Raw genomic sequence first — 27,614 nt, 5'->3', positions numbered from 1 at the left:
TGGATGGATTTTATTTATTCACATTTCTTCAGTTCCAGTTTATTTATATGAAATTAAAGAATTAAAAAACAGTCCACATTTGAACAGAACTTCAGCTGGACCAGAACCAGAACCAGGACCAGATTAGAACCCAAAGATTCAGAATCTTTATATTTTCCAACATTTCTGTACAGAAAGAGTCAAAAGGAAAGTTTAGTCAGTTTAATAAATATGAATATGTAAATAAACAGAACATTTCAGAATCAGAACCGCAAACAGAACCCGAGTTCAGCCAGGAATGGAAAAATCTGCTGCTCTTCACACGAATCATAAACATTTTTCTGGTTTAATAAATAAACAAAAAACATTTCAGGTTCAGAACCGGGCCGGAAGACAGCGGTTCTGTCCGAGTCCGTGTTCATAAATTTGTTCAGAACCAGAAAATATCGGTTTCTATGGAAACGCAGAGCTCTGAGGAGGAAGAGGAGCCGTCAGAGTTCTGAACAGAACGGATCGGAACCAGGAGGACCGGACCTCAGAGGAACTGGGTCGAACCAGAACATCAAACTGGATCCAGAACCGTTTCCATCAAACTACTGGACCATAGATTTCTGGTCCTGGTCTCTAGTTCTGCTCGGCTCTGATGCTGGTTCCGGGTCCGGTTCTGGTTCTGGTTCCGGTCTCTAGTTCTGCTCGGTGCTGGCCCGGACGCAGGTGCAGCCCACTGCCACTGAGAGGTAGGAGGCGTTGTAGCAGCGGCTGCCCTCCATCCGGGTCAGAACCAGAACGTCCTGGTGGATCGGGACGGAGTTCCAGTCGTGTTCTCCCTCCTGACCCGGTTTGAGTTCGGAGCAGAACTTGGTGCTGCAGCTGGCCTCCCAGATGGTGGACGGGATCCGGTTCTTCGCCGTGCTGGACCTGCAGGGGCAGAGGGCAGAGTCAGAACCAGAACCGGGACCAGAACCAGAGGTTCTGCTGGACCCACCTCCAGCTCCACGGCGACAGCGAGCGCTGGTGGACGTTCCCGTTTCCTTCAGCCGGAGAAACGTCAGAGGAGAAAACCAGCATGGAGTCACAGGCCGGCTGCCCGGAGATTACCCACAATGCACTGCACAGGACCTGAGGAGCACACAGCAGGGTCAGCTGGGCCAGAACCAGAACCTGGACCAGAACCTGGACCTGGACGGTATTAAAGGTATTCATCTCCAAACTCTGATTATTTTTACAGTTTCCAATCAAACACAAATATCAGCAGACCAACCGGGTCTGACCGGGTCCGACCCGGTCTGACCAGGTCCAAGACGACCAGAACTTCAAGTCGTTCTCTCCGAGTTTCAGTGCAAAAATCTCAGACTGAACCAAACTGGAAATGGGGGAGAAATAATTTGGTAAGATTTAGTGCTTTTGCAGTGAACCGAATCGGACCGGGTCCAACCGGGTCGGACTGAATAACGTGACGCTCTCTGACTGCTCGCCTCCACAGCTGCTGCTGCATCATGACCTTCCTGGCAGAAAGTAAGTACACCCTGAGGTTCAACTGGGACAATAATTTAATAAAAAATAAAATCTGTTTCAGAACCTCAGAACCCAGAGATTCATGGATGAAGTGAGATCCATAAATCTATTGATCTACTGAGTTCTGATTGAAATAAGCCAATAATGATAATAAACCAATAATTTAATTACTAAACAAATCAGTTATTGTTCTCAAATTCAGCAATAAGCCATTTAATCTGATCACTTAATGACTAGTTAATCTAAAAATATAATCTATAATTTCAGCATGAATATTTTTATCTCATATTTATTTGTTTATGGTTCGTTTTAGATGTTTACTGTAGATAGTTACATGTTTTTATATTTAGAGATCTTTTCCTCGCCTGTATGATCGGTTGCTGTTCAGTCGGAGTTTCTTTGGTTTTCCCAACATTCCTGACCAGAGCCGGATCCAGAAGGACGGGGCCCGGGGGCCGGAGCCCTGCTGGGGCCCGAGCTTTGAAGCGTAGTTTTCATATTTAGTTATAACATTTAGCTTTAACGTGTAAACACCCTGATCTGCTATTAGCCTCGTTTGACGCCTGATCATTTTCAAATACTTTAGGATTTTGTATGTTCATTAAAAATCCCTAAATATGAATTTGACTCACCTGCTGTCGCCCTGTTAGCTTTATATAAAGTTCGATGTTTGCGCCGCCCAAAGCGTGGCGGCCCTGGGCTACTGCCCTTCCTAAAGCCCGGTTGGTTCCTGACCCGGTTCTGGTACTTTCTGTCTTATGAATCTTAATCTTAGCGTCATCCTGAGCTCTAAACACAGCAGCTATTTTCCAGTTACAGGTTCCTTTCAGAACCAGAACCGGGTTTGGGCTCCCTCCCTGACAGAACCCGTCAGTGCAGCAGCAGTCAGAGTTCGACAGCCATGATTCTCACCAGCAGCGTGTCGGCGGCGCGGCGAAGCAGCAGCATGTCGGCTCCTCTGTGTTCTGGTCCGGCTTCTGATTCTTCTGCTGTCAGATCAGCTTATTTATGACCATCAGATCTGATCTGGGATCAGATAACCGATCGGGGAGATTCCTCCTATCAGAGCGTCCATCAGCTCTGAGCACGCTCAGGTGATTAAAGCTGATCAACTTCCTGTCTGCTGATTAGCATCTATCTGTGCGAAAAACCCAAAAACAGAGAAACTCCTACAGACTGAGGCTGAGTCACTGCAGAGCACAACATCCAACTGTCACCCAACATCCAGCATCCATCCATAATGCATCCAACCATCCATCAGAGCCTGCTCCCCCGGCGCTGATGGAGGCTTGGATCTCTGCCGGTTCTGATCCTCTGGATCCATGACCCAGATCCTGAAGCCTCTGATCTCTGACTCTGTGAAACTCAGCATGATGCTGACGCTGCAGACTCCAGAAGCCGAGGATCGTCTCTCTCATTTGTCCTGGTTTCACCCCAGCAGCACCGATCAGAACCGATCAGAACCGCCGGCTCTCAGCAGAAACGGAATAAAAATATTATTAAGCTCTAAATATCTGAGGAGGATCTCCTGCTGTTAATGCTGCTGCTCAGCACAAACTTCAAGATATCAAGTTAAAGGTTAAAGGTCATCACACAGAAAGCCTCTCCTCTCTAGAAACAAGATGGCCGCCGGCTTGAGGTTGGTAGAGCCACATCTGGACGGAGAGCCGATGAGACCAGAGCGGAGACGTTGGACCAAGATGGAGGAAACCAGTAGATCAGGAGAAGCCGACGCTACAAATTATGATGAAAATAAGTCAATAAACTGTTTTCAGTGATAACTGGACAGATGTACTGTACATGTGATGTTGTGGTTTAAAAGTCTATTTAAAGCTGGGACTAGCTGCAGCTACAACACGCCGTGTAAAAATGGCCTCCCTGCTGCTTGATGACGCTCTGACTAGTTAACCGCTGAGTCAGGATGTTAATACTGTTAATAAAGTGTCTGACGATCTTTGTCATGATTCTGTGTTGCTGATTAAATAAAATCATATGGTGATGACAGAGTATACCTCTCTGACAGATACAGCCGTCAGTTCGTGCTAAGCGCATGACGATCTGACAGAACAGCGGGTCTTGAACCTGGACTTTTCCCCGGACTGGACCGAGACGCCTGGAGACAGAAAACATGGACAGATGTTTTGGAGCTTCTCCTCATGCCTGTTTTTAAGACACAGTTTGTGATTTTCAAAGTAAAAGCTTTTCGGAAAAGTTGTTAGTTTCTGAATCTGATAAATCTGCAGGAGCAGGAAATGATCCGACAACCGCTGACAGTCGGGGTTCCAGTTTAGACGGGTCAGCTTCCTTCCCAAAGGTCAAAGTGTCGAACGCAGCAGCAGCCAAACGAGATCCGGCTTTTCCTCTAGGAGCCCAAAACAAGATCCCACCGGTTCCACTTCCACCTGTGGAAATAAATCTGATACTTTTCAAAGCAACATCTTTACCGCCTCCATCAGAGCGCTGCAGGATGGCGGCCATCTTTACCGCCTCCATCAGAGCGCTGCAGGATGGCGGCCATCTTTACCGCCTCCAACAGAGCGCTGCAGGATGGCGGCCATCTTTACAGCCTCCATCAGAGCGCTGCAGGATGGCGGCCATCTTTACCGCCTCCATCAGAGCGCTGCAGGATGGCGGCCATCTTTACCGCCTCCAACAGAGCGCTGCAGGATGGCGGCCATCTTTACCGCCTCCAACAGAGCGCTGCAGGATGGCGGCCATCTTTACCGCCTCCAACAGAGCGCTGCAGGATGGCGGCCATCTTTACCGCCTCCAACAGAGCGCTGCAGGATGGCGACCACGTTCTTCTTCTTTGGTCGCGTTTAATTAATAAAATGGAAAAAAAAAATCAGATTTCAGCCAAACCTGAACTTGAAGTCCTGCAGTGTGAACGCAGTTACAGCTGGATCGTGATCATTGTCTAGAGTTACCATCTTGATTAAAGCTGTGTCTGTGGAGCGGTTTGATAGATCTACATAGATCTAGATCAGGGGTGTCAAACTCCAGTCCTGGAGGCCCGCTGTCCTGCAGCGTTTAGATGAGGCTCTGCTGCAGCAGCTGAACAGAATAATCAGGTCATTCAGGTTCTGGAGAACCTGATCTACACCAGGAGGCGATGAAGCCGTTTCATTCCAGGGTTTTGTAGCTGTGGCTCATCTAAAACCTGCAGGACAGCAACTGGACGCCTGGAGTTTGAGACCCCTGATCTAGATAGATCTACATAGATCTAGATCATAGGTGTCAAACTCTGGCCCACGGGCCAAATTTGGCCTGCAGTGTAATTATATTTGGCCCGCGAGGCAATTTCAAATTAATATTAGAGCCGGTATTATACGGTGGCAACGTTGTGACGCCGCATTCACCGCTTATACAACAAATCCCATAATGCTCTGCTGTTTTTTGGCGCGTCAATCAGGACAGAGGCAGACACGCCTCCTCCTCTGTGTCAGTAGCACTTATGGTAGCGGACATGGATGTATTAGGAAGGTGGTGATCCGTCTTCTTGCGCAGTCCTTCGGTTGAAAGCCCCGGCGCACCCCGCATCCCCGGGCCTCTCCCCCAAACCTCACTGCGACCTCAAACTACAGCCTATCACTGTGTTACCCTACCAAAACATGGCGAAAGGAAAGACAGAAAATAAACTTTTCTGGACAGGTGGGAGACAGAATGTCTGTTTACATATTTCCTGTATGTGAGCAACTTTTCTCCTCAGTGAAGATGATGAAAACGTCTCACAGGAGACGCCTGACTGACGAACACCTTTGTTCGATAATGAAGGTTTCCTCAGCTCAAACTCTGAGCCCCGACATTGATGAACTGGCATCCAAGAAAAGATGCCAGGTATCTGGCTTGGCTGCATCAGAGTAGATCAGTGTGTCGCAAAATGAGCAATAAATAAGTTTTCTATGCACCTTTTCTTGTTACTCCAAGGCCTGAATGGTTTATTCATAGTTTATTTAATGATTTATTCATAGTTGTTATGTTATTTTATTTTCAAATTTATTAGTCTGAGTACGAAGCTAATTTTGACATTTACCTCAGAAAGGAGGCATTCATTTTTATTTAAATTTTATTTAATATTCCATTTATATGTTTTTATTATTATTATTAGCAACTCAATTTTGCACGGCCTGCACTTTTAAATTATATAAGCCTTGCTTGTTCAATATTTATTGTTAAATCAAAACTTGTTTGGGTCCATATTAAAAGATTCATTTGTCCAACCTTGGCCCGCGGCTTTGTTCAATTTAAAATTTTGGCCCACTGTGTATTTGAGTTGGACACCCCTGCTCTAGATAGATCTACATAGATCTAGATAGATAGATGGTTTATTGTTCCCATGTGTGACTGGAGCAGCTGAACATTTTATTTACAAGTGAAGCAACTTTTTCAGTCCAGACTGAGTAGTTGCTGTAGTTGCTGCAGTAGTTTGTGTTGCTCTCGGCAGACATGTTGCTGCGTTGCGCTGCGTTGCGTTGCGCGGCGCTTCCTGTCAGCCCCTCGGCTTGTTTCTGCTTCATGCTGACTTTCTTATCGGTACTACACATCTGCTGGTTGCTCTGCTGCCGCAGCGCTTTGGTCCGTCTGACTGAGATTCAGGAAAGTTCATCTGATCTTATCTCCACCTGCCTGTGGGAGTCTGAACTGAGGTGACTGCTGTGGCCCCGCCCCCCGCTGTGATGTCACAGCTTGGATGTGGTCGCTCTGAGGTCGGAGCACAGATGATCTCAGCATCTTTTCTCTGACCTGCTTTAATGCACGAGGAGGAATTATCTGATAAATCATCAGGTTTACAGGAACTGCTGTCAGCGTACTTCACCGTCGCCTGGGGAAACGGCATCCAGCGGCGGCGGCGATTCGTCAGCGCTCCTCCTGGAGAGCGAGCAGATGCTGCTTCAGCAGCAAGCAGAAACTGCTGCTCATGTCGCCGATGACCACTGACAGCCAATCGGAGGGCCGGGGCCGTCCCGCTAACGCCGCCTACGCAACAGGACCCAGCAGAACCTGGAAAGCTGCTGCATGAGACGCCTCATCCTGCAAGGTCATCAGGAACTGAACCTGCTTGGTAAAACCAGAGAAGATCCGTAACATTGTGACCGGTTAAAACCCAAAACCTTCACCGCGATGAATCCAGTCAGAGACAAACTTTTTACTTCTAAAGCGCCGATTCACAACGAATGTCTCCAGATTTTAGAAAAACACGATTTCAGTTCAACCACACAAATCGATCGATCAGCTGATTCTGATCGATCAGAGAATTAAGTTCAATTGATTATCAAATTTTTAAAAAGTTTTTATGTGAGGAACAACAAGGAGACAGTAACCTGCAGCACTCACAGCTCCTGGGTTGTTTGGTTCTGTTGGACCGCTTGGTTCTGTTGGACCGCTTGGTTCTGGTGGACGGAAACATGCAGTAGATCTGAGGTTCATTCAATGTGACAGAACATTGAGTCAGAACCTTCATGGTCCAAACAGGTTTCCAGAACCACAGTGAAGTTTTCCACATGGTTCTGTTGGATCTTTATGAGCCAAATAAGTTATTTTACATCAAATCAATCAAATGTTATTTATATAGCACATTTCAGCAGCAAGGCATTTCAAATGCTTCACATCATATCAAACACAGAAACACAAAGTCATCCAGTTGGTTCTTGCTTTTGCATCCATTAAAGTTTTACTGGTTCCACTCCTACTGTGTTATATGGAACCAAATACCTACTGGTATTTTTATTCACAATCACGCAGTTTAAACGATGTAAGCATCATTTCAACGGGCTTCCGGCACCAGTCGTCCCTTCATATTTATATAAAAACCAATGAAACTTTTCTGCTGTAAGTCGATGATGAAACTTTGAGACGTTTTCATCGGAGCAGAAAATCATCATAATTACAGGAATAAAGGTTGAGAGAGCAGAGAGAGTTCTGCTTCGGGTCCAGGCGGGTCAGAACCACAAACTGAAGGAACGCTGGCCTCTCCAGGCGGAGAGCGGAACTGCAGGTGGATGTTCTGTCAGACGGGTCCAAACCAGAGGTTCTGGTTCTGTTGGGGGAAGACAAATGTCATTCTGAGAACCTTTAAACATCTTCAGGAGCGATGAAGTCTGAACTCCACAGTCTGACCCAAAACGGCTCCAAGGAAATGAACACAAACATTAATAATTATTACAGCAACACTTACTGAGTTTGACGGTTATAAAGTTTCACTTGTTTGTCATTTAATTCAGAAATTAAAGTTCATTAAGTTTAACAAGAGTTTTCTAAGCATCAAGTTCTGATAATTTCAATCTGAGTTGTTCTAATTTAATGCTGTAATTTCAGTAAAATAATCCTAAATGATGCAACCAATCTTTCCTCAACTAACATTTCTGTATTATTTACATTACTGAGTTATAATAACTTATTTTAAGGATTAGATTTCTTGATTCAGTTTGCATGAACAAACATTTTATTAAACATCGACTGAATTCTGCTCACATTTATTTAATCAAAGTAAAACAACAGCCTGCTGCAAGGCCATTCTGGGAACCAGTCGCTGTTCCCGCCTTTTCAGTTTGTTTAAAGTGCTAATTTAGAGACACAACAAAATTAATAAATAGTTAATAAAACTGACTAAGTTTATCTTTCACAAACTCAAACAGTTCAAAATGTAAAACTTGCGACGTTTCTCTGACTCAAAGCCAGAGCTGGTCGTAGATGGTTTCATCTACTGGAGTAACTTTTTGGTAAAAAATGTGCTGAAATTATTTTGTACTTTGAACTTTTACCTGAGTAATTATGAAATATTAACAGTCTTGCGTAAATATTCAGTGAGTTCTTCTCAAACTTTCACCAGACAAACCTGCAGCTTCTGCCGCAGAAACGCAGTTGGAAAAATGATTCGTTTGCCTGATCTGGTTATTTTGTAGTTATTATTTATACAAACTATTTTCATTTTGGACTTTAAAACACCAAAATTTCTTCTTAACTTTATATTCTGGTGGTTTGAATGTAATTTTTAAATATTGATAATTTGATTAATTACTCAGAATTTTTACCAGATACTTTTTTACTCTTGAGTAAAAATATGTTGAAGTAGAGTTTTACTTCACTGAACAGACGCTGAGAGCAGATCAATGTGTGGATGAAGGTATTAAAGAGGAACAATCTAGAGTTACAGATCTAGAGTCAAGGCACAGCTTCAGTTCGTCCAGCTGTAAACTAGAGATCAGGCTGACCTCTGACCTCTGACCCCTGAGTTCCACAGTGGGCCTTCTAGCAGCTGCAGAACATTTCCAGGACCAGAGACTAAAGTCTCAGATCAGAGAAACTCATCCAGGCTTTAGTTTCTCTTTAGTGGCTTTGATTCCTGCAGCAGCGTCTTCACAGGTCTGATTGACAACAACGGTCCAGAACCCGCTGGTCCAGAACCTGCTGGTTCAGTTCCTGGATGGGTTGGGGTTCTGCGGCGCTGTTCGGTTCCTGGATGTCAGCGGCGGTTTGTGGTGAGCGCAGAAAGCCCCTCCTCTGTCTGTGAGGTTGTTTCCAGGCAGCAGCTCAAGTCCTAGAAAGAAACTCTGTGTGACCCGGTTAGTGGAGGATGACATCATGTTTGTGTTTCTCCAGCCGGCTGACGCCTCACGCTAATGTCCGACCCGATACCAGCCGGTCTGCTCCTCCTTCTCACATTTTATCTTCTGTTCATCTAAACTTCTTTCATGCAACATTTTAAACCTGAAATTGGACGCAGTCGTCCAGGAAATCCTTCAACTTCACGAAGGTTTTAATCCAGCAGAAAGTATTCACACCCTGCTGTCATCCTCACCACCAGCAGCTAGCGCAGAGCTAACCCCAAGCTAATTATTAGGCTAAATATTTAGCTAATTCAGAAATACAAATTTAGCTCCATAAATAGTTAGTTAGTGCACAAGCTAATTATTTAGCTGTAAACCAAATATGTAGTTCTGAGCTGCAGGCTAACTACATATTGACTAATATGCAAATTCACTTGTCAAAAAGCAGAAGCTAAACTTCATAATGCTGTTAAATTTTGGCTTCTGTGTATTTCAATCAAGCCTGAATGTTTTCTGTTGTAGACGGCGGTGAATGCATGGTGTGGATTTTAAAGCTGAGTCAGACAACATGGGGACAAAAACACAACAAACTGGTGAAAGTCCTTAAAAGGCTGCAGGTTTGCTCTGAGGCCCCCAGCAGCAGCCGCGGCGGCAGGAAGTCTGAGATCAGAGATAATCTGCAGCAACGGCTCTGAATGGAAGCAGGTCAGAGAGGAGCTGACAGCGTGGGCAGCACAACGCAGCACAACGCAGCACACAAGTGATGGATGCAGCAACCTGGAGCCTGCTGAGTCACAGCATGCCTGGAAACCGGGTCAGAGAGTCAGCAGGCTGCTTCCTGCAGCCCGGGGCCTCAACCTGGGGGCCCTGCAGGGGTCCTGGCATCAGGATCCTCACAGGGATCCTCACTGATCCCTCTCAAAAATTATTTTTTTCAATCTTTTTTTTTTTTTTCCTGTTTGTGCCCCTCAGCAATCATATTTATCTAAATATAATAATTTAGCTAAATAAACCGGCTGCCTGTAATGACTCTCAGTTTCTGCCTCCATGTTGTTCAGACTCCATGGTGAGGAGGAGGAGGAGGAGGAGGGGAGGAGGAGGAGGAGGATCTGTTCCTCTAACTATCAAATTATGGACAAGAATATTTTTCATATACTGGTTTGTGAATAAAACCGTAGGTCTGATGTTGACAATAGAAAAATTGTTTCTATTATATTTTCATAATAGCAGGAAAAAAACCCGCCTCGCCCTAAACACAGAAATGCTTCAAAGAAAAAACTTCTGACTTTAAATTCATCATTCTGCTAAAAGCCCCGGTTCGGTTCGCTACAGGCAGTCTGGATCGGAACCACCGACTGATAGAAAGAATATCTGATTTATATCAGACATCCTGATATAAACACGGTACTGAGACTGACACACGAGTCGCGACGCAGCTCAAGCCCTGGTACCGCCCCGGTACCACCCAGTTACCACCCGGTACCCACCCCAGTACCACCCGGTACCACACGGTACCGCCCGGTACCACCCCAAGTACACACCCCAGTACCACCCGGTACGCCCGGCAGTGTCTGTATAGTAACGAAGTAAAAATACTTCACTACTTTACTTAAGTATATTTTGAGAGTACTTCATACTTTCCTCGAGTATGAAAATTTTTGATGACTTTCACTTTTACTTCACTATATTTCCGAACTTAATTGCGTACTTTTACTCCGATACATTTTCAATGTGTGGTTTAGTTACTCGTTACAAAAAAGCGAGAGAGAGAAACGCAAGTGTTTTGACCCCCACCTACTGATTAGCAAGTTAGCAAGCAGGCTACCGAACAAAGTCCGTAGCCTGCTTGCCTGGGCTTGTTCATCACCACCAATAGGATACACCTGTTTCGCTTCTCCCATTGTTGGGGAAATCAGAACACCCGTACAGCGGGTGGGAGGGAGGGACACAGAAGAGTGCTGCCCGCACTGACGCGGCTCAGGGATTACGTGACACGCAGCGCCGTGCCCTATAATGCACTGTAAGCTATGTAATGTGTTGAGGCAGTTGACCAAAATCCCGGACAATTTTTTAAATTCCCCCGGACATCTTTTTAGGTCTGAAAGTAGGACATGTCCGGGAAAAAGAGGAACGTCTGGTCACCTAGTTCAATGGGGGACAGAAGCCATAGCCGATAGCAATTTAGACTAAATTTAACGAATATAGGAAGGCATGCAAGTTCAAAACCACAAACCATTAACATGCGCTACTCTCTTAAAACTGGAACAATTTTATTAGCAGGTTTCATTTTGCCTGCACTTGGTTGGGTACATTATTTTAAGTTTATTTGACAAGTTTACCAAATATAAGAAATGTCATTCACACTTGCCTGTTTTACTTTTTACTTGTACTTTTCATTACATTACTGAGTACATCCATTTTTTACAGTAATTTCCCTACTTAAGTACAAGAAGTTTCAGATACTTTAAGACTTTAACTCAGTAACATTTCAGTCAGTGACTTGGACTTTTACCAAAGTCGTATTTTGGAAGATGGTACTTGTACTTTACTTGACTCTGAGATTTCAGTACTTTATACAACACTGCCGCCCGGTACCACCCAGTACCACCCAGTACCACCCGGTACCACCGGTACCACCCAGTACCGCTGCTGACTGCTCTCTGCTTCTCCTTATCGTTTCTGCCAGGCGGGTTAAAAGCCGCTGGAGGTTCTGGGCTGTAAACAGAAGTTACTGCAGAACCTCAAGTGTTAAAGAAAGATTCGGCCCAATTAGAGTTCAGAACATAAACATCAGAGAAAATACTGGAGCAATAATTAGAACCGCAGCAAAAAGCCAAAACATGCCACAATTAAAGGAACCAAAATGTCTTCAAAACGGGGGGGACTGACAGGGGCCACCGGGGGATTCCAGGTAGATTCCAGGTAGATTCCAGGTGGATTCCAGCCTAGAGGCTGTTCATGCAGGGCCGGCCCAAGGTAATATGGGGCCTTAGACAGAAACCCCCCCTCAGCATCACTAACATGTTTAAATGTAGATTTAGTGAATCTGTGAGGGAGACCAGGTTTAAAATCAATCATGATTATTGGTTATTTGCTGTGACGTATTTGTGAAAACACAAAGATTACACCATATTGTAGCCATGGTAACACAACAATCAAACTATCAAGATGATTCTTTAAACTTTTACAAAGTAAACGTCCTAATTAAATCCTAAATGTAGTTTTTTTCTCAGCTGATGCATTAAATAAAATTTAATAACATTGTTATTCTCTATAAATGATGCTACAGGTTTAGATCTATGGTCTGTGTTACAATTAAACCATTCTAGGGGCCCCTGAGTGTCTGGAGGCCCCTGAATGTCTGGAGGCCCCTGAGTGTCTGGAGGCCCCTGAATGGCCCCTACCAGCAGCTACTGAGTTTTCTTTGCCTTGATATCCCAGTCTTATAATTCTAGATCTAGAGGTTTAACATCAACTATTATATAGTTTTAACCCCTTTGAGTTTCTGGTCTATAAATCAGTCTGCAGCCAGGTTGTTCTAGAGGTTAAATAGATATTATTAGGGCTTCATTAGTAAAATATCATCAGATGTTCTTATTTCATAACTTCATAACCTTTGACCTTCTCTCCTTGGTCTGTTTAACAGCTCAGTCTCAGCCTCAGAAAACAGAGAAACTTTATACTTTGGGGAAATTTTACTATATTTGCTTTGCATTTCGACAAATGATGACAATGATTTATTAATATCTAATTAAATTATTGATCATATGGGTTGTTGTTGTACTGTTTTAAGATGTTGTTCAATGTGTCCTTTTTAACTTTGAGCCCCTCCAAAGGTCTCTGCACGGACCTGCAGTCAGGGATCCTCAGTGGGGCCTCCAGGGGCCCTGCAGCGCCTGAGGGCCCCCAGCCCGGTTCTCTGCGCTCAGCATCCAGCTGACCAACATGGAACCTCTGACATGAAGGAGATCATGATGTGAATCAGAACCGAAACCTTCAGATTATCTCCTTCTGAAATCTGCAGCAGAAACCGATCTGACAACGCCGGAAGATTCCGAGAGATGAGAGAGGACGAGAGAGCAACAGCGAATGATAAACTTTACTATTGAAGGATTAATGGCCCTAGGAGAGCAACTTCATGAAACAAGTAGGATGACAAGACAAAATAGACAAGCATTAGATTGGCTCATGGCCAAAATGGGCGGAGTTTGCAAACTTTTTGGCAACGAATGTTGTACATTTATTCCAAAAAATACAGCACCGAAAGGTGCATTTAGAGTAGCAATGACCAAACTGAATAAACTGAAGGAAGAAATGAAAGAAAATGCGGGAAAGAACAACTGGCAATGGAAAAGTCTGGAGGAAATTTTAGGTGGATGGGGAGCCTTAGCAGCCAAAATAGGAATAACTATAGTGGCAGTACTAATTACCATTTTTCTGCTTGTGTGTTGTGTGATTCCTATCATGAGGAAATGGATCGTGGGGACTGTATATAGATGGATGACCAAGGACAGCGGACATCACACGGACTAATGCACAAGGCCGCCTGGACTGATGAACCCATGACCGATTCGAAGGACTGTTAAGCTCAAGGACATTTCGATGCCTGAACTAAAAACGTTATGGTTTGTTCAATGATCTAAGGAGTTCAAGGAACTGAAACAGAACTTGGGGAGGAATAAAATGAACTCATGGGAAAGACACTGTTTGTATACACTATTACACATATTATTACACAGTTATATACAATTATATACATACAACACGGGTGGCCTACACATAGTTAATACATTAGGAACACGTGTGAATGTGAGAGTGTATGTGAATGAACACAAACTATAAGCGACAATGATATTCCTATTAAGACTTTGGTTATTACGATTCACTATTTCATTATTCAATCACTTTGAATTTTGCGTGTGTTTTGGACATTCTTCCGTAACTGTCATCAAGATTATGTATCAATGTTGATGTGTTAATTGATGTGTTACTCATTGTCATGAATACTCTGATTTTAGTCCACTGTGGATCCATGATTGTATTACATTTGTGCCAAAAACAATCTGTTATTGGCGGTCGCCCGAGGCGGCGGGGACCATAAGGTAGTTTTTTCCCTGAGACAAGACAATGGACAAGGGGCCAACAGGGTTTTTCGATCTTATACAAATGGAAGGATGATCATGGAAGCAATGGACAATTATGTTTAATCTATGTATTGGAATTATTATATTGGTTGATTCACACATGAAGACAATATTATCTTCTCACTAATTTCTATCAGCTTTTAAGTGAACCTTATATACATTTATAAGGGTTTATAATTGAGGATTATATTCACATGTAGTCATGGCACTTACTATAGCACTGAATAAAAAACAACTGCTAAGGTTAACTAGATTCCACTTGAAAGCGGAATAGGGGGGATTATGTAAGAGCGAAAATACTCCTTATAAGGTTGTTTTTCACTAAGGAAATCTGGCGCCAAAGAAGGTCGATTTGACCTGGCTCCCAGTTTCCTGTATGTGCGAAGCCAAGTGAGACGGATAGAATGTCTGAAGAAATAAACTGTTTGGATAGATAAGAATAATAATGGGCTTGTTTTGCACTTTTGAAATGGAGCAGATGTTGGAGGTCAATAGGTCTTAACACTCCCTAAGAAACTCCAATACACACTCATTTGAAAGCTGATAGAGTTCGTGCGTAAGGACACACGTCAAACACGGGCAGTAATGCTATTGGTCGAAACTTACCAACTTACACCAATGAAAATGAGATTCTATAAAACAGACTGACACTAAGAATACAATGAGATTTTGGGGAGAATTTTGAGAATTGACTTTGTACTGTAAATTGATCTGTGGAACAGTGTAATAAATCTCCACCCGCCGTGGCCTGCAGTTGAAGAACTCGTCTCAGAGTATTATTTCTCATCTATAATATAATTAAGACCTTTTCTGATCCAACACTGACAACGCATGGCTATCTGACAGAACACCGCCACAGTATCATCAGTTAACTGGCTGATGATAATTTCTCGACCCGCTACTGTGTTGCCTTTTAGTTTGCTCAGTTTAATAAAGTCTGTGAGTAACTGAGTGCAGAGGAGGAAAAGATAAAGCGATATGAGACATCACTGCCTGACTCCTCATTTAAGGAGGAGCTATAAATGCAGGAGAAGTACCAGCATTTAATCTGATTGAGCAAATTTCCATTTGTTACATTGTTGTGATAGCACTGCTTAAGTAAGAATCAAAACCACTTTTTTCTAAGGTGTGAAATATGAAATTATGTTCAATGGTGTCAAAAGCCTTATAAAAGTACAGAAAAAGGATAAACATTTCATCAGAGCATAAATCTGAATAATCAATTAAACAAAGTACCAGTCTGATTGTGAGGATTTAGGTTTCTTTGTTCAGTTGAGTCTCTGTTGTCCTGAGTAGTGGGAAAAATTTAATTTACTATGATTATTATCTGAATTTATGCATGACAGTATTATGATTCTTGTGTGATGCATGAGCTCATGAAAAAGGGTTCTGAAGCAGGTTCTCTGGCCTTAGCATTACAATTAAGTCATTGAATTGTTTCTTTATCTCTCATGGCTCCTAGTGAAAGAAGACGTGCGCTCGCTGTCTGTTCTGCAACCAAGTAGATTATCAAACTACGTGAATGTTATGAACCTCTCCCTATAAAACTGTAAGCTGGGTTCTGTTCCAGGCTCTTTCCTGACTGGGATCAGCAAAGACTTTGAACGCTGTTGAGCATTTAAATAAATGCCAATTCAGAATATATTTTTTCTCTGGTTCTTGAAACAGTTTTCCTCACTCTTTGTTAAAGGAAAACTTCCACAACACCTGTCTACCCCTTGATTGCTCCCAGTTGTGTCTTGTTTCTCCTGATTACCTCCTTGTGTGTTTAATCCCACCTGTGTTCCTTGTCCATCCTGTGTGTCTCATGTTTACCAGTTGCTACCAGTTTTGAGCTCCTAGCCTTCTGCTCATCTGTGCTGTCTGGTGTTTTGGATTATTTGTGTGTATTCATCATTAAAACATCACTTCTCTCATTTCAACCTGGGTCCACTGTGTCTGCCTCACCATTCAACTAATACTGTTTCATGAAATTGATGTTATTGGAAATATGTCTGTTCTTCATGAAGCCAGATTGAGTCTCATCAATTATGTAGTCCAAAACGGATTTTATCCTTTTAGCAAATATTAGTGAAAATATTTTGTAATCATTATTTAATAAGCACACTGGGCGACTGTCAGAGTATTAGAGTTATGAAATGTTGGGTTAGAGTAGAGGGAGGGATTCATTGTCTACACAATCATGGAGGAGCAAACTGTTTGGAAAATGTTTATAGCATTCAGAGGTCAGATCGTTCATACCAGGAGACTTATTCTGAGGTTTTCCATAGCAAAAATGATTTCCTGTAATGGTGTTGGCTTATCACAAGATTCCTTTAAGTCAGTGTACATTTTTTTCAATTTTGCAAGAGATCCCATAAATCGACAAGTAAAATGTTCATTGTATTTTGGTTCATATAATTTTGTATACAATTCTGAACAATATATGGCTATTTTTGGAGGGTTATCAGTGATGTCTCCATCAATGTTTAGCTTTTGAGGATGCATCTGTCTGTGAGGCCAATCAGAGCCTCTGAAGATTTAAAGTTTGATTTTTAAATATTTGAAAATTCTGATGTTTCTTTATATATGACCTTTACTTGGTTCTTGGACAGAGCACTCACAGCAAATTGCCTGAAGAAGGTATATTTATACTGAAACGTCTCGATGGTTTTGTTGTTTTTCTTTTTAATTTTCTTTGTACATACGTAGACACCAGGCTAATATGGCCTGGTGTCGCCAAGAAGTTAAAAAACAACAAGGGGGAGCCAGTGAGTTAGAACACAGGGAGAGAGAGACCAGTTAGATTTAAACAATTTTTATTCCCAGCAGACACCAAAGGAATAAAAAGTTCTGTTCTCTTTTGCTAGAATCTGTACAATACTTAAAAAATGTCCTCAGTCCAAAATAAACTTGTTCTCCACTTGGAATCAGGGCAGCCAGAACCCGGAGGACGAACCCTTTGGTTTGCCTCCACTACATCTGGAACCTGCGGTCCACTCCGTGCGCCTCTCTCGCCACCTAACCCTAACCGCTGCACATAAAACAGCCGATCTCTTTTGCGACCCTCCCATCGTTCTGCCACACCTGGCTGCTGTCTGCTCCGTTGGTCTTCTCCCTAACAATATAGAATGCAATGACAAACTCAATACAAAAATCATGCACAGTAGATTAAATTATTTTAAAAAGTTGCACTTTAAAAATAAAAGCACATTTTCAGTGTGTGACAGTTTTTAAAAATGTTTTATTGGCTCTGGTTGCCTTTAATTGATAGTGAATTAACAGGAAAGTAGGTAATGAGAAAAGGAGGAAGAAATAAATTAATTCCAAATTAATTTCCCAGGACTTAAATTATTTTGATAACGAATTTAAATTTATTAAAACCATACCTAACCTAAACATAGAAGAGATAAAAGCACTAAAAGTGTACGGAGCCTTGTGCCAGAAGCCCATTAAAATGCTGTCTACATCGTTTTAAACTGTGTGATTGTGAGCATGAGTGGGAATAAAAATAGCAATAGATATTTTGTTCCATATAACACAGTCGGAGTGTAACCGGTAAACCTTTTATGGATGCAAACTCGACTAAAAACCCACATGTTTAGGATTGTATTTGAAACGTAATCAATTACAAATTTATTAATGTCGTGTTTTGATTGTTGATTCTATGTTGCATTGTGTTTCTGTGTTTGATATGATGTAAAGCACTTTGAAATGCCTTGCTGCTGAAATGTGCTATACAAATAAAATTAGATTAGATTTGATTTAAAAGAATTAATGATCAATAACAACATTGTTATAAAACGTGCTGATAAAGGCAGCTCCATAGTTATTATGGACAGGGAGCAATATCTGTGGGAGGGATACAAAAAATTATATAATGAAACATTATAAAAAATTAGACACTCCAATTTATATAAATACGGCCCCCCTACTAACTAAAATTCGAGATGATTTACATAAAAAGAAATCTATTAATGCAAAACAAAAATCTTACCTGCGTGGCTCCTCCGAACCCAGAGCCAGGAGGTTTTATTTGCTCCCAAAGATCCATAAAGAACCGGAAAAGTGGAGCAAACCTCATGAAATCCCTCCCGGCAGGCCCATCGTCTCCAACTGTGGCAGCGAGACATATACAGCAGTTTATCGATCATTATTTATAGCCTCTATCAATTCTACACAAAAGCTATATCAAAGATACTTATGATTTTGTTGAAAAAATTAAATTAATTTCTCTACCTCAGGATTCTATTTTTTTTTACAATTGACATCAACAGTTTGTACACTAATATTGATATAGATGAAGGAATTATATCATCCATTCCATCTCATTTCCACTATTAACTCCTGATGTAGAAGCCATGTTGCTACAGTCAATGTACAGTTTATGCGATCCACCAAAATCAAATCCTTCCGCCTTCGTTTGTTTGATACGTTCACTCGGTTCTCCTTCCGCTCCTCGAGCTTCCACCTCTGGCTTGTGCCTAAAAATGCACACTTTCTAGTTTTTCGTTGTATTTATAAATAAAGATCTTGTCTAATAAAACAAAAAAAGGTCCTTCCCCGCCCCTTACTGCTTGCTGCAGCGAGGTGTAACTTCTCGTATTCGCCAATGCATTACAGGCAGATTGTTCGTTCTTGACTCTGTGTTTTTGTATTATTCCTGAAACTGAATAAATCTGACAATATGTCAATATGTTTTACACGAACTAATAAATTCGGCAACAACGTATTGCAACAGCTTTATATAGCTACACTGTATTTTGATCAGGCAATACGTTAACCACCTTGACGTTTAGCACCATGGAAACATCGACTTCAGGCATACATTCTCACCAGTCAATCTAAAATCCAGTGGATCACGAACACCGCATGCTTCTTCCGTGAGTTTCTAATGTTTTTATAGTGTCTCTCTTACTATTGTTTAAGCGAATCTAGTACCCCAGGAGACGGTGACCGTTTCACGTGAGAACTTCAAATTTAAATTATTTAGATCTGTTATTTCTTTCTATAAGAAGTTTGCAATATGCTAAACCAGTGTTAGCAAGTCCCAGACCAGTCGTCTTCTTCACATCTGCAGTCATTCATTGCACTAACAGGGCCTGAGCAGGAGCAACACTCTAGGTGTTAACTGTTCTATTCACCTAAAGGAGATCTGACTCAATCTGTTAGTGCTGCTCAGTGACAGCCGTTGTGCTTTATCCAGGCGATCGCGATGGGAGTCACCGGCCTGGATAAGATCAAAACCCTGCAGCGAAACCCGGCTAACATCAGAAATCTGTGCATCCTGGCACATGTTGATCACGGTAAGTTCACAGCCTGTTTTCTAGACTGCGCTGTCACTGAGAATGATCCTAACTGTACATTTCACTTAGGGGTTCGAGATGACAGATAGTAGTTGGTTTTCCACAGCAGTAACAGTATCAGCGGTTTTGAAAAGAATGTTGGTAGATTGTCACACAATACTTGGATAAATGAAATCGATCCTCCATCTCATTGAATACAATGTTCACATAAATAGCATGAAGATGGGCCGAGCTTCACTCTGAACAGAATAATAGGTTAGATTTATAATAATATTTTTGAGTCACCATTATGTTAAATCATTACCTTACATTAAAATCCCAACATTTAATTTCTAGATGCAGTTTACTGATTGACTAACAATTAAGTAATTGATTTTCTAGCATTTATTTCATGACAAACACTTTAAAAAGCTAGAGTTTTTCTTTTTGAAGACAAGCTTTCTATTTAGTTGAATTCTGTTCTATTACTATTAAATCCCTGAGGCACCCACAGAAGAGGAACCCTAGTTGTTAATGATAAATAAAATATGGAAATTAATACAACAGTGAAACAAAAACAACAATAGAACAGGGAAAACATGGATCGACAGTTTAAATTAAAAATACTGGTGATCTATAATGGTCAACTTAGAATAGAAACAGCAGAATTGCTACAGAGAGAAAATTCTGCTGTAACAGCAGCATCAAGACATGAAGGTTGACACAAAATATATTGAAACAAGATTAACAATTACAACAATACTTGTAATAACACACTGTACAAGATTATGACATTAAGAAAATATACTCATGATCCAAGGGAGGTGCAACTTAGTAGAATGACTTTAACAAATGCATGTAATGTGCAAATTTGTTGGCTTTTTTGTGACATGTTTGGGACATGCAGAGAGCTATGATTACAAGTTATTATGATGGTCACTAATAATCAAGGAAAGCTGACCTGATAAATAAATTTTGTAAAATAGTTTTATAAATGTATAGTTTATTTTTACTAGCCCCCTTATGAAATCTTAAGTTCTTTTCAAAAGATTTCTGAAGCGCTATTAAACAGATCAATGATTTTTCAATACAGCTTTTTTGAATATGCTAGCTTTTATTTTGGATGCTTACATTAAGCATCCAAACAACTAAATTCTCCCTCAAAACTCTCAGGATGAAAACAGATAAGAGCTAACCTTTTTATTTAGCAAAACCACCATTGTGAAATCATATTCTTTCACTTTGTAATGCTCACAGCTCATCATCAATCAATCAAGGTAAAACTAAGGGTTGTACTATACACAGTATAAACTCATCATTAAGGGTTTGAGCTGTCACTAGAGAAAGCATCATGTCAAAAACAAAACAATTAAGTTTAGAAAGAAAACTAAGGTGAACATTATTGACTGGCCTAAACAAAGTCCTTACGTGAATCCCATTAAAAATTTGTAGGGTACATGAAGACCAGAATTCATCCAAGAAGACTGGAGGAACTTGAAAAATTGACCAAAGAAGAATGAGCTGGGATTCCTCAGCTAGAGAAAGCGTCATGTCAGGGCTTCTCAGTGCTCACTACCCAACATGTTTTAAGTGTTTCCTGCTGCTCCTTGTCGAGGTTCATTCAGAGACTTGATTTTAGTTACTGGTACAAATATACAATTATTTCAGAGCATCCAAGATGTTTGAAGTCCAGAGTGAAATTTCCAGTCAGTGATAGTTTGCTGGTTCAATCCCCACTCCACGTGCCTCAGTCATTGAGCCCTTGGGCAAGAAACTTCACCCACCTTGCCTGCTGGTGGCAGTCAGAGGACCATAGAGATGCTGATTTTATTTTCCAGTAGATCTTGGTACAGACCCACTCTGCCAAAGGCAGCATATGCTGCTTCAATGATCATAGTGCGCAAGCTAGCCTGACATAAATTCCAGAATGTATGGAATATTGTCCAGAGGAAAATCAGACACCCGACCCAACAAGGCAGATGAACTGGAGGCAGTTAGTAAAGCAACAAAACACATCAGTAGAACATGGAGCAGATCGCCTCCTTGCCATGCTTCATTGATGCAGCAAATCAATCAAAAGGAGCCCCAACCAAGCATTAAGTTCAAAGAAATGAGCATATTTTTCAGAATGCTGACATGTTTGTTTAAAAATTGTTTTATTGATCTTATGCAATATTGAAATTTTCAAAATGATATCAAATAAAAGCTTGAAATATTTCACTCTGTAATAAATCTACCGTATATATTACAAGCTGTACTTTCTGAAATTAGTCAGTCATCTAGAATTTTTTTCCAGATATTCTAATTTATTTTTGCTGTACCTGTACAGCTTACATTGGTTAACAAACTGAATTGAAAAACTATAAAATCCTTTGTTTATCTTGTCAGGTAAAACCACTCTGGCTGACTGTCTGGTGGCGAATAATGGGATCATATCAAGTCGACTGGCTGGGAAGGTATGCTGGAGCAGTAGGAACCTGCTCCATTACATCAGTAATTGTTGCTTTCTGTGCCACTGAGCTCTGTGGTTTTTGTGCTGGTTTTCCAGCTGAGATATCTGGACAGTAGGGAGGATGAACAGGTTAGAGGAATCACCATGAAGTCCAGCGCCATCTCTCTGCACTACAGCACAGGTACTGCAGCACTTCACAGCACAATTTCCTCAGTGGTGAAGTGTTTGCCTTAAATGCCTTAGTAAGTCCCACCTGAGTAATTTGAGGATACTCTGTGTTTTCTTATGAATTACTTTGTCTATTTTAGTGAGTTACCCGCACGGTCTATGGATGTTTTACCCTTTTTATTGCTTTTACAAATCAGTCATGACCAACATTTGTTTTTGACAAAAACATTACAAAAATCCCTTTAATGTGGAACTGATTTTAACCAAATCATACCAATTAAATAAAATATGTAACTTAAAATAAATGATTGCATTGATTTATCATTATTCCTTGACTACCATTACAGCATGAAGACTGAAGAACACTCTAACCAATCTGAGAAAAGGTTATTGAAAAGTATAAGTCAGGAGATGGATGCAAAAAAAATCTCTAAGGCCCTGAACATCCCCTGGAGTTCAGTTAACTTCATCATCAAGACATGGAAGTAATGTGATCCATATATCTGCCTAGATCTGACCGTCAACACTGGTGTTGGTCAAGTTACTTGTAAATAGTAATTAGTTACTAATTACTGATTACTTCCCCAAGTAATCTAGTTTACTGATTACTTATTTTTAAAATTATTTACTTTGCTAATTATTTTACTTTGTTACTTTTGTTTTGCAATTGTAATTCCATGCTTGTTACCTGAAAAAAGGAATTGAATTGCAGTAATGCGTTACTGCCTATCACTGGCTCTCACAACCTGAATGACTATAAAGAAGGAGACTAGTCAGAGAAGACACCAGGTCACCATGACAACACTGAATAAGTTACAAGCTTCCACAGCTGAAATGGAGAGACTCTGCAGTGTTGTTCTGGTTCTTCACCAGTTGAAGCTTTATGGGAGAGAGGCAATGAGAAAAAACCCCCTCGTTTTTTGCGGGGGTTACATTCCAAAATGAACCCGCAATAGGCGAAATCCGCGAAGTAGGAACCTTTATTTTTTTACAATTATTATACAATGAAATAGTCCATAATACATTGAAACCAAAGAACAAAACCTTTCTACAGGCCCAAACATTTGATTAGCAAATAAAAAGTACTGTATAAACAATTTTTTTTTTTTTTTTACAAATAACAACTGTACTGTAAAATAATAATTTTAATATTAACTGAAGGCGGATTCCCGTGCCCGAATTGTGGAGATCAGCGCGGCTCCACCGCAACCTGAGTTATTGGATTAGAACGGGAGAAAATAAAAAATGATTATGAAAAAAAACAAAACAAAGTACAGTAGCACAAATAGTGACTCACGTGTATTTCACTGCTCTTCTGACTGAGCCGCTGCAGCCTGACTCCGCTCTGTAGCGGTTTTTTTTTTCTTCTAAAGCCCGCGGTGCAGGTGTGTTTTTTTGAGAGAAGAACATAGTTATCGGTAGCTGTTGTCGCTCTTTTTTCTTCTGGGCAAAAAGATTCTTATAAACCGACATGCCACCATCGATTATGTTAAATTTGGCAAGCTGTTTTACGTATGTGTACATATTATACCGCAACGTTGTTGACACACAGGCAGAGAAGAAGCGGAGAGACTGTTTAGCCAATCAGAATGCAGAACACAATGCACGATGCAAATCCGCGAAGCAGCGAGACCGTGAAAGGTGAACCGCGAAATAGCGAGGGTTCACTCTACTCCGATGTTGTTTTGCTACTCATTGTGCTGCAAGTTGGCTCAATTTTGACGCGCAAGATGTAACCGGTAAAATCTGGTTTAGGATTTTCAAAATAAAAGATCCGGAAGTAGTTCATTATTTCTTGCGCGGCCCGGTACCAATTGGTCCGCGGACCGGCCCGGTGGTTGGGGACCACTGATCTAAAACACACCATCCCCGTTATGAAACATGGTGGTGGCAGCATCATGCTGTGTGGATGCCTCTTCGCAGCAGGTCCTGGAAGGCTTTTAAAGGTAGGAGGTCAAATGAAAGCAGCGAAATCCTGGAGGACAGTTTGTTTCTATCTGCCCGAGAACTACAGATTCAGAGACGATAACTCAAAGTATCCAGCTAAAACTGCACACAGATGGCTGAAGACAACAAGGTGGAGGCTGTGGAGTGACCCAGTCAAAGTCCACACCTGTTTGCAGGAGATCTTCCCCTCCCCAAACCTAACAGAGGAAGAGCAGTTAGCAGAAAGAATGGAGGAAAAGTGCAGCGTCTGTCCAGATGAGCCTGACTGAGGCTTGCTGGGATGGCAACTAGAGGAGCGGATACTAGATACTGACTGGAATTAAATTCAATTCAAAAATCAAATCCTTTATTTTTCCTAAGGGAAGTTAACCAGGGCTATAACTCATATCATCCAGGTATCTTCAAAGTGTCATTGTAGATTTTGATGCTGTGGACAAGAAAGATGTCCAGTAGCAGTCAGTCAAAGAGATGTTGAAGTCAGGGATATGGTCTTTGATCATCATGATTGTCTGAACTTCCTCCTCTGTCTCTGCTTCCATGAAGCTCTTTTTCCATTTTTCTGGGATTTGGGGTCAAATTTCAGGTTTTATATAAGGTTTTGAGATGCTAATCAGCTGCTCCAGATTTGTTGTGGTGGATGTGGTGGAACGGGAGATTCGTTGATACTTTCATGTCAATACGGATCAGTCTCTTTGAGGAATATTTCCAGTACCTTGTTGAATCTAGGCCACGAATGATTAAGGCAGTTCTGAAAGCAAAAGGGAGTCCAACCAGGTACTAGCAAGGTGTACCTAATAAAGTGGCCGGTGAGTGTATGTTGGAAGTTCAAAGGTCATACTTTAAAGAATTTATAGCAACTTTAATGGAGATGATAAAGAGATCCAGAACTTTTTACTTCACTGACCAAACAAAAACAGCTGAAAGGTGTTAATGTCACACACCAAATAAAGACTGTTTCATGTTTGTGTTTTCAAAATCTAGCCCTGACAACATTCTGACATTCTTTTAGAATAAAATGAACAATAAATGTTCACCACACATCTACTGCTCTTTCGGTGTCATCAGTTGTGGCAAGCAGCACCAATGTGTCATGTTTAATCATTTTCTGTCAGCCGCTGATGAACATGGACAATATATAAAGTCTCTAAATGGGTTTGGTGTCCCGTGTGTACCCAGGCAACCAGGAGTACCTTCTAAATCTGATCGATTCTCCTGGTCATGTCGACTTCTCCTCTGAGGTTTCCACAGCGGTGCGGCTGTGTGATGGAGCCATTGTGGTTGTAGATGCTGTTGAGGGTGTGTGCCCACAGGTAAACCTGTTCACACTCTTCATGCACTAAATATTCCTGACTGAAGAGAATATTGCAGTTACAACATGTGTTGTGTTTAGACCCAGGTTGTCCTCCGACAGGCCTGGCTTGAGAACATCAGGCCTGTTCTGGTCATTAATAAGATGGACAGGCTCATTATGGAGCTGAAGCTCACCGCTCTGGAAGCATACACGCACCTGCAGAAGATCCTGGAGCAGGTCAGAAGCTTAACTCTTTAAGACCAGCTTTGTTCATTCTGTGGATGAAGACTATGTATTATCATCTTGTTCTCTGTAGGTCAATGCTGTCACAGGGACTCTGTTCACGTCTAAAGTGCTCGAAGAGCGAGCGGAAAAGGTGAAAGAGGAGGTGAACAGGGACAAGGACCCAAGTGGAGATCAGGTTTATGACTGGAGTGCTGGACTGGAGGATGCTGACGACTCTCACCTCTACTTTTCTCCTGACCAAGGAAATGTGGTGTTTGCCAGCGCCATAGATGGATGGGGTTTCAGGTCAGGTCATTCTGGGGAATAAAAATATTCAGTTCATATTGTTTCCCTCAGTGTCCTGGGTACCCTGATTAGAGATTTGCAAAGATCCTGCAAATAAATGTATATTTTGTTGTAGCATAATTTTTTACCAAAATTCTTTATTTTCATGAAATTACATATAGCACAAGTATTTATCCAACACTTCTTAACAGCTAGAACTGGGAGGCAGAGTTCTCCTTGCATATAGTATCTGTAGATCACATGAAGCAGGAGAATCAAACTTATTCAGGGTCTCACCCAGAAAACTGGCTCAGCTCGGTGGTAGGGCAGACATCCAGCCATTTTTTTTTACTTAAATTTTTTTTAAAGCTGACAGTAAATTTTTAAAATATAATTAAATAATCATGTTACTGGAAGGGGGCCAAGTAAAGCCTTGTGGCCAAACAGGCTTATAATACACTGGGGGAAACCCTGATCAATTTCAATTTGGGTAACATCTAGTTAATGCGTTCCCAACGATTTTCTTCTGAGCCCCCCTATGGATTACAATGAAAATCCCCCCAAAAAAGACAAAAAAAATCAACTGGGCACACACAGCTTTCAACCAGACATAAACCTATACACATATTTTGTTTTCAAACTCCTCTGAAGTTTATTTCACGCTTCAGGTTGCAACAAAACACATAACAAATCATCTTTGCAGTGAAACGCTTTTGTGTAACTGTTTTTTTTTAGTTCTATACTGTAGAAGAGTATTATTTGCTGTCAGTGTTATTTCAAACATATTTCTTTTTTTTATTTGTAACAATATTCAACTTTGCTATCATCAGTACATTTTAAAAAAGCCTCTGTGCAAAATGGGGTTAAAACATGAACAGCTCCCTGAGAGGTTTTTGTTTTTCTTAATTCCTGCAATGGCGCACCCCACACTTTGGGAACCACTGAGTTAATGATTGTCCTCAAGGACAGTTGTTATACAATGTATTGATAAAACTTGTTAGCAAAATTACAGTCACATAACTTTCTGCATTTGACGAGTATTTATGAAACTTAAGGAAACATGTAAAGTTTCTCTGTCTTGATGACCAGCAGGCCACAGTTTCAGCAGATCCTAATCTCGGATCAGGATCCGAGATTAGGACTCTGTTGTGCTGACTAACTCTTAATGTTTGACATGTTTAAGGAAATGTAAAAAATCCAAAGTGCTGCTGGAATGTTCTATATGAAAATCTTGTTCTAGTTTAATGGTCAAACCTTTTTTCACTTTATTCTTTCTTTATCTTAATGAAATAAGGTAAAATGTTGATCAGATATCAGTAATCTTGATGATGTCTATTGTTTGTGTTTTGCAGCATTCAGCATTTTGCCCACATATACAGTCAGAAGATGGGGATCAGGACTGAGGTGCTGCTGAAAACCTTGTGGGGAGACTTCTATCTCAACACAAAAATTCAGAGAATCATGAAAGGTGCTCAGGTAATGTAAATTCTTCAGTATTGTTTTTTATGTTCTTGTTACACTGTTAATGAGTTTTATTGTCAACATGGTTTTAAAATGAGTCAGAACTTACCTGGATAATGAGCATTAGAAAATTCCAACTGGAAGTCCTATTGATAAGTCATTGTTGTCCTAGATCCTCAGTGAAGCTCTGCAATCTTTCCTCTAGTCAGTCAGACCTATCCTCCAGTCAGACTTGCTCTCGTGTTTTTCTGCAGACCAAAGGAAAGAAGCCGCTGTTTGTGCAACTTGTGCTGGATAACATTTGGAGTTTGTATGATGCAGTCGTTACTAGAAGGT

The 27,614-nt window shown here is 41.2% G+C and overlaps 2 protein-coding genes and 1 long non-coding RNA gene across 5 annotated transcripts in view; 1 reads left to right on the top strand and 2 right to left on the bottom strand.

Moving 5' to 3' along the window:
* Positions 1-3,784, bottom strand: LOC116718408 (interleukin-17A-like). The gene is made up of 3 exons (XM_032560303.1): positions 2,407-3,784; positions 965-1,098; positions 1-897 (listed from the first exon to the last, which is right to left on the bottom strand). The coding sequence occupies exons 1-3, from the start codon at positions 2,440-2,442 to the stop codon at positions 663-665; spliced, it is 405 nt and encodes a 134-aa protein (XP_032416194.1). The 5' UTR covers positions 2,443-3,784; the 3' UTR covers positions 1-662.
* A 5,099-nt stretch (positions 3,785-8,883) lies between these two features.
* LOC116718409 (uncharacterized) lies at positions 8,884-18,844 on the bottom strand. 2 transcript variants are annotated; one of them, XR_004338927.1, is made up of 4 exons: positions 18,404-18,844; positions 18,162-18,280; positions 17,197-17,282; positions 8,884-8,898 (listed from the first exon to the last, which is right to left on the bottom strand). It is a non-coding gene; the product is annotated as an uncharacterized LOC116718409 (long non-coding RNA). The 2 variants fall into 2 exon arrangements; XR_004338926.1 differs by lacking the exon at positions 8,884-8,898 and having other exon boundaries at positions 16,967-17,282.
* Positions 18,845-18,936: 92 nt separating this feature from the next.
* efl1 (elongation factor like GTPase 1) overlaps positions 18,937-27,614 on the top strand; it is a 35,339-nt gene continuing 26,661 nt past the window's right edge. Inside the window, exons 1-9 of one of the 2 annotated variants that reach the window (XM_032560301.1) lie at positions 18,937-19,047; positions 19,371-19,470; positions 21,838-21,905; positions 21,998-22,082; positions 25,193-25,326; positions 25,407-25,544; positions 25,624-25,838; positions 27,170-27,293; positions 27,533-27,612. In XM_032560301.1, coding sequence (XP_032416192.1) covers positions 19,380-19,470; positions 21,838-21,905; positions 21,998-22,082; positions 25,193-25,326; positions 25,407-25,544; positions 25,624-25,838; positions 27,170-27,293; positions 27,533-27,612 — 935 coding nt within the window. In that variant the 5' untranslated portion in view covers positions 18,937-19,047; positions 19,371-19,379. Of the gene's footprint in view, positions 19,048-19,166; positions 19,289-19,370; positions 19,471-21,837; positions 21,906-21,997; positions 22,083-25,192; positions 25,327-25,406; positions 25,545-25,623; positions 25,839-27,169; positions 27,294-27,532; positions 27,613-27,614 lie in introns of those variants that run through there. The other variant, XM_032560302.1, reaches the window with a different exon arrangement.

This window comes from Xiphophorus hellerii, chromosome 4 (assembly GCF_003331165.1).
Source record: "Xiphophorus hellerii strain 12219 chromosome 4, Xiphophorus_hellerii-4.1, whole genome shotgun sequence".
In the NCBI taxonomy this organism is placed as follows: Eukaryota; Metazoa; Chordata; class Actinopteri; order Cyprinodontiformes; family Poeciliidae; genus Xiphophorus; species Xiphophorus hellerii.
The sequence above is the reverse complement of the archived record's forward strand: the minus strand, read 5'-3'. Positions and strand labels throughout refer to the sequence as shown.

What these genes read in the sequence shown, in the direction of transcription:
- LOC116718408 (XM_032560303.1), bottom strand. Translation starts at nt 2,442, where the DNA reads ATGCTGCTGCTTCGCCGCGCCGCCGACACGCTGCTG. An exon ending in GCGCCGCCGACACGCTGCTG is followed by an intron (nt 1,099 to 2,406) that starts GTGAGAATCATG and finishes TGTGCTCCTCAG; the next exon opens with GTCCTGTGCAGTGCATTGTG. An exon ending in CTGTCGCCGTGGAGCTGGAG is followed by an intron (nt 898 to 964) that starts GTGGGTCCAGCA and finishes CTGCCCCTGCAG; the next exon opens with GTCCAGCACGGCGAAGAACC.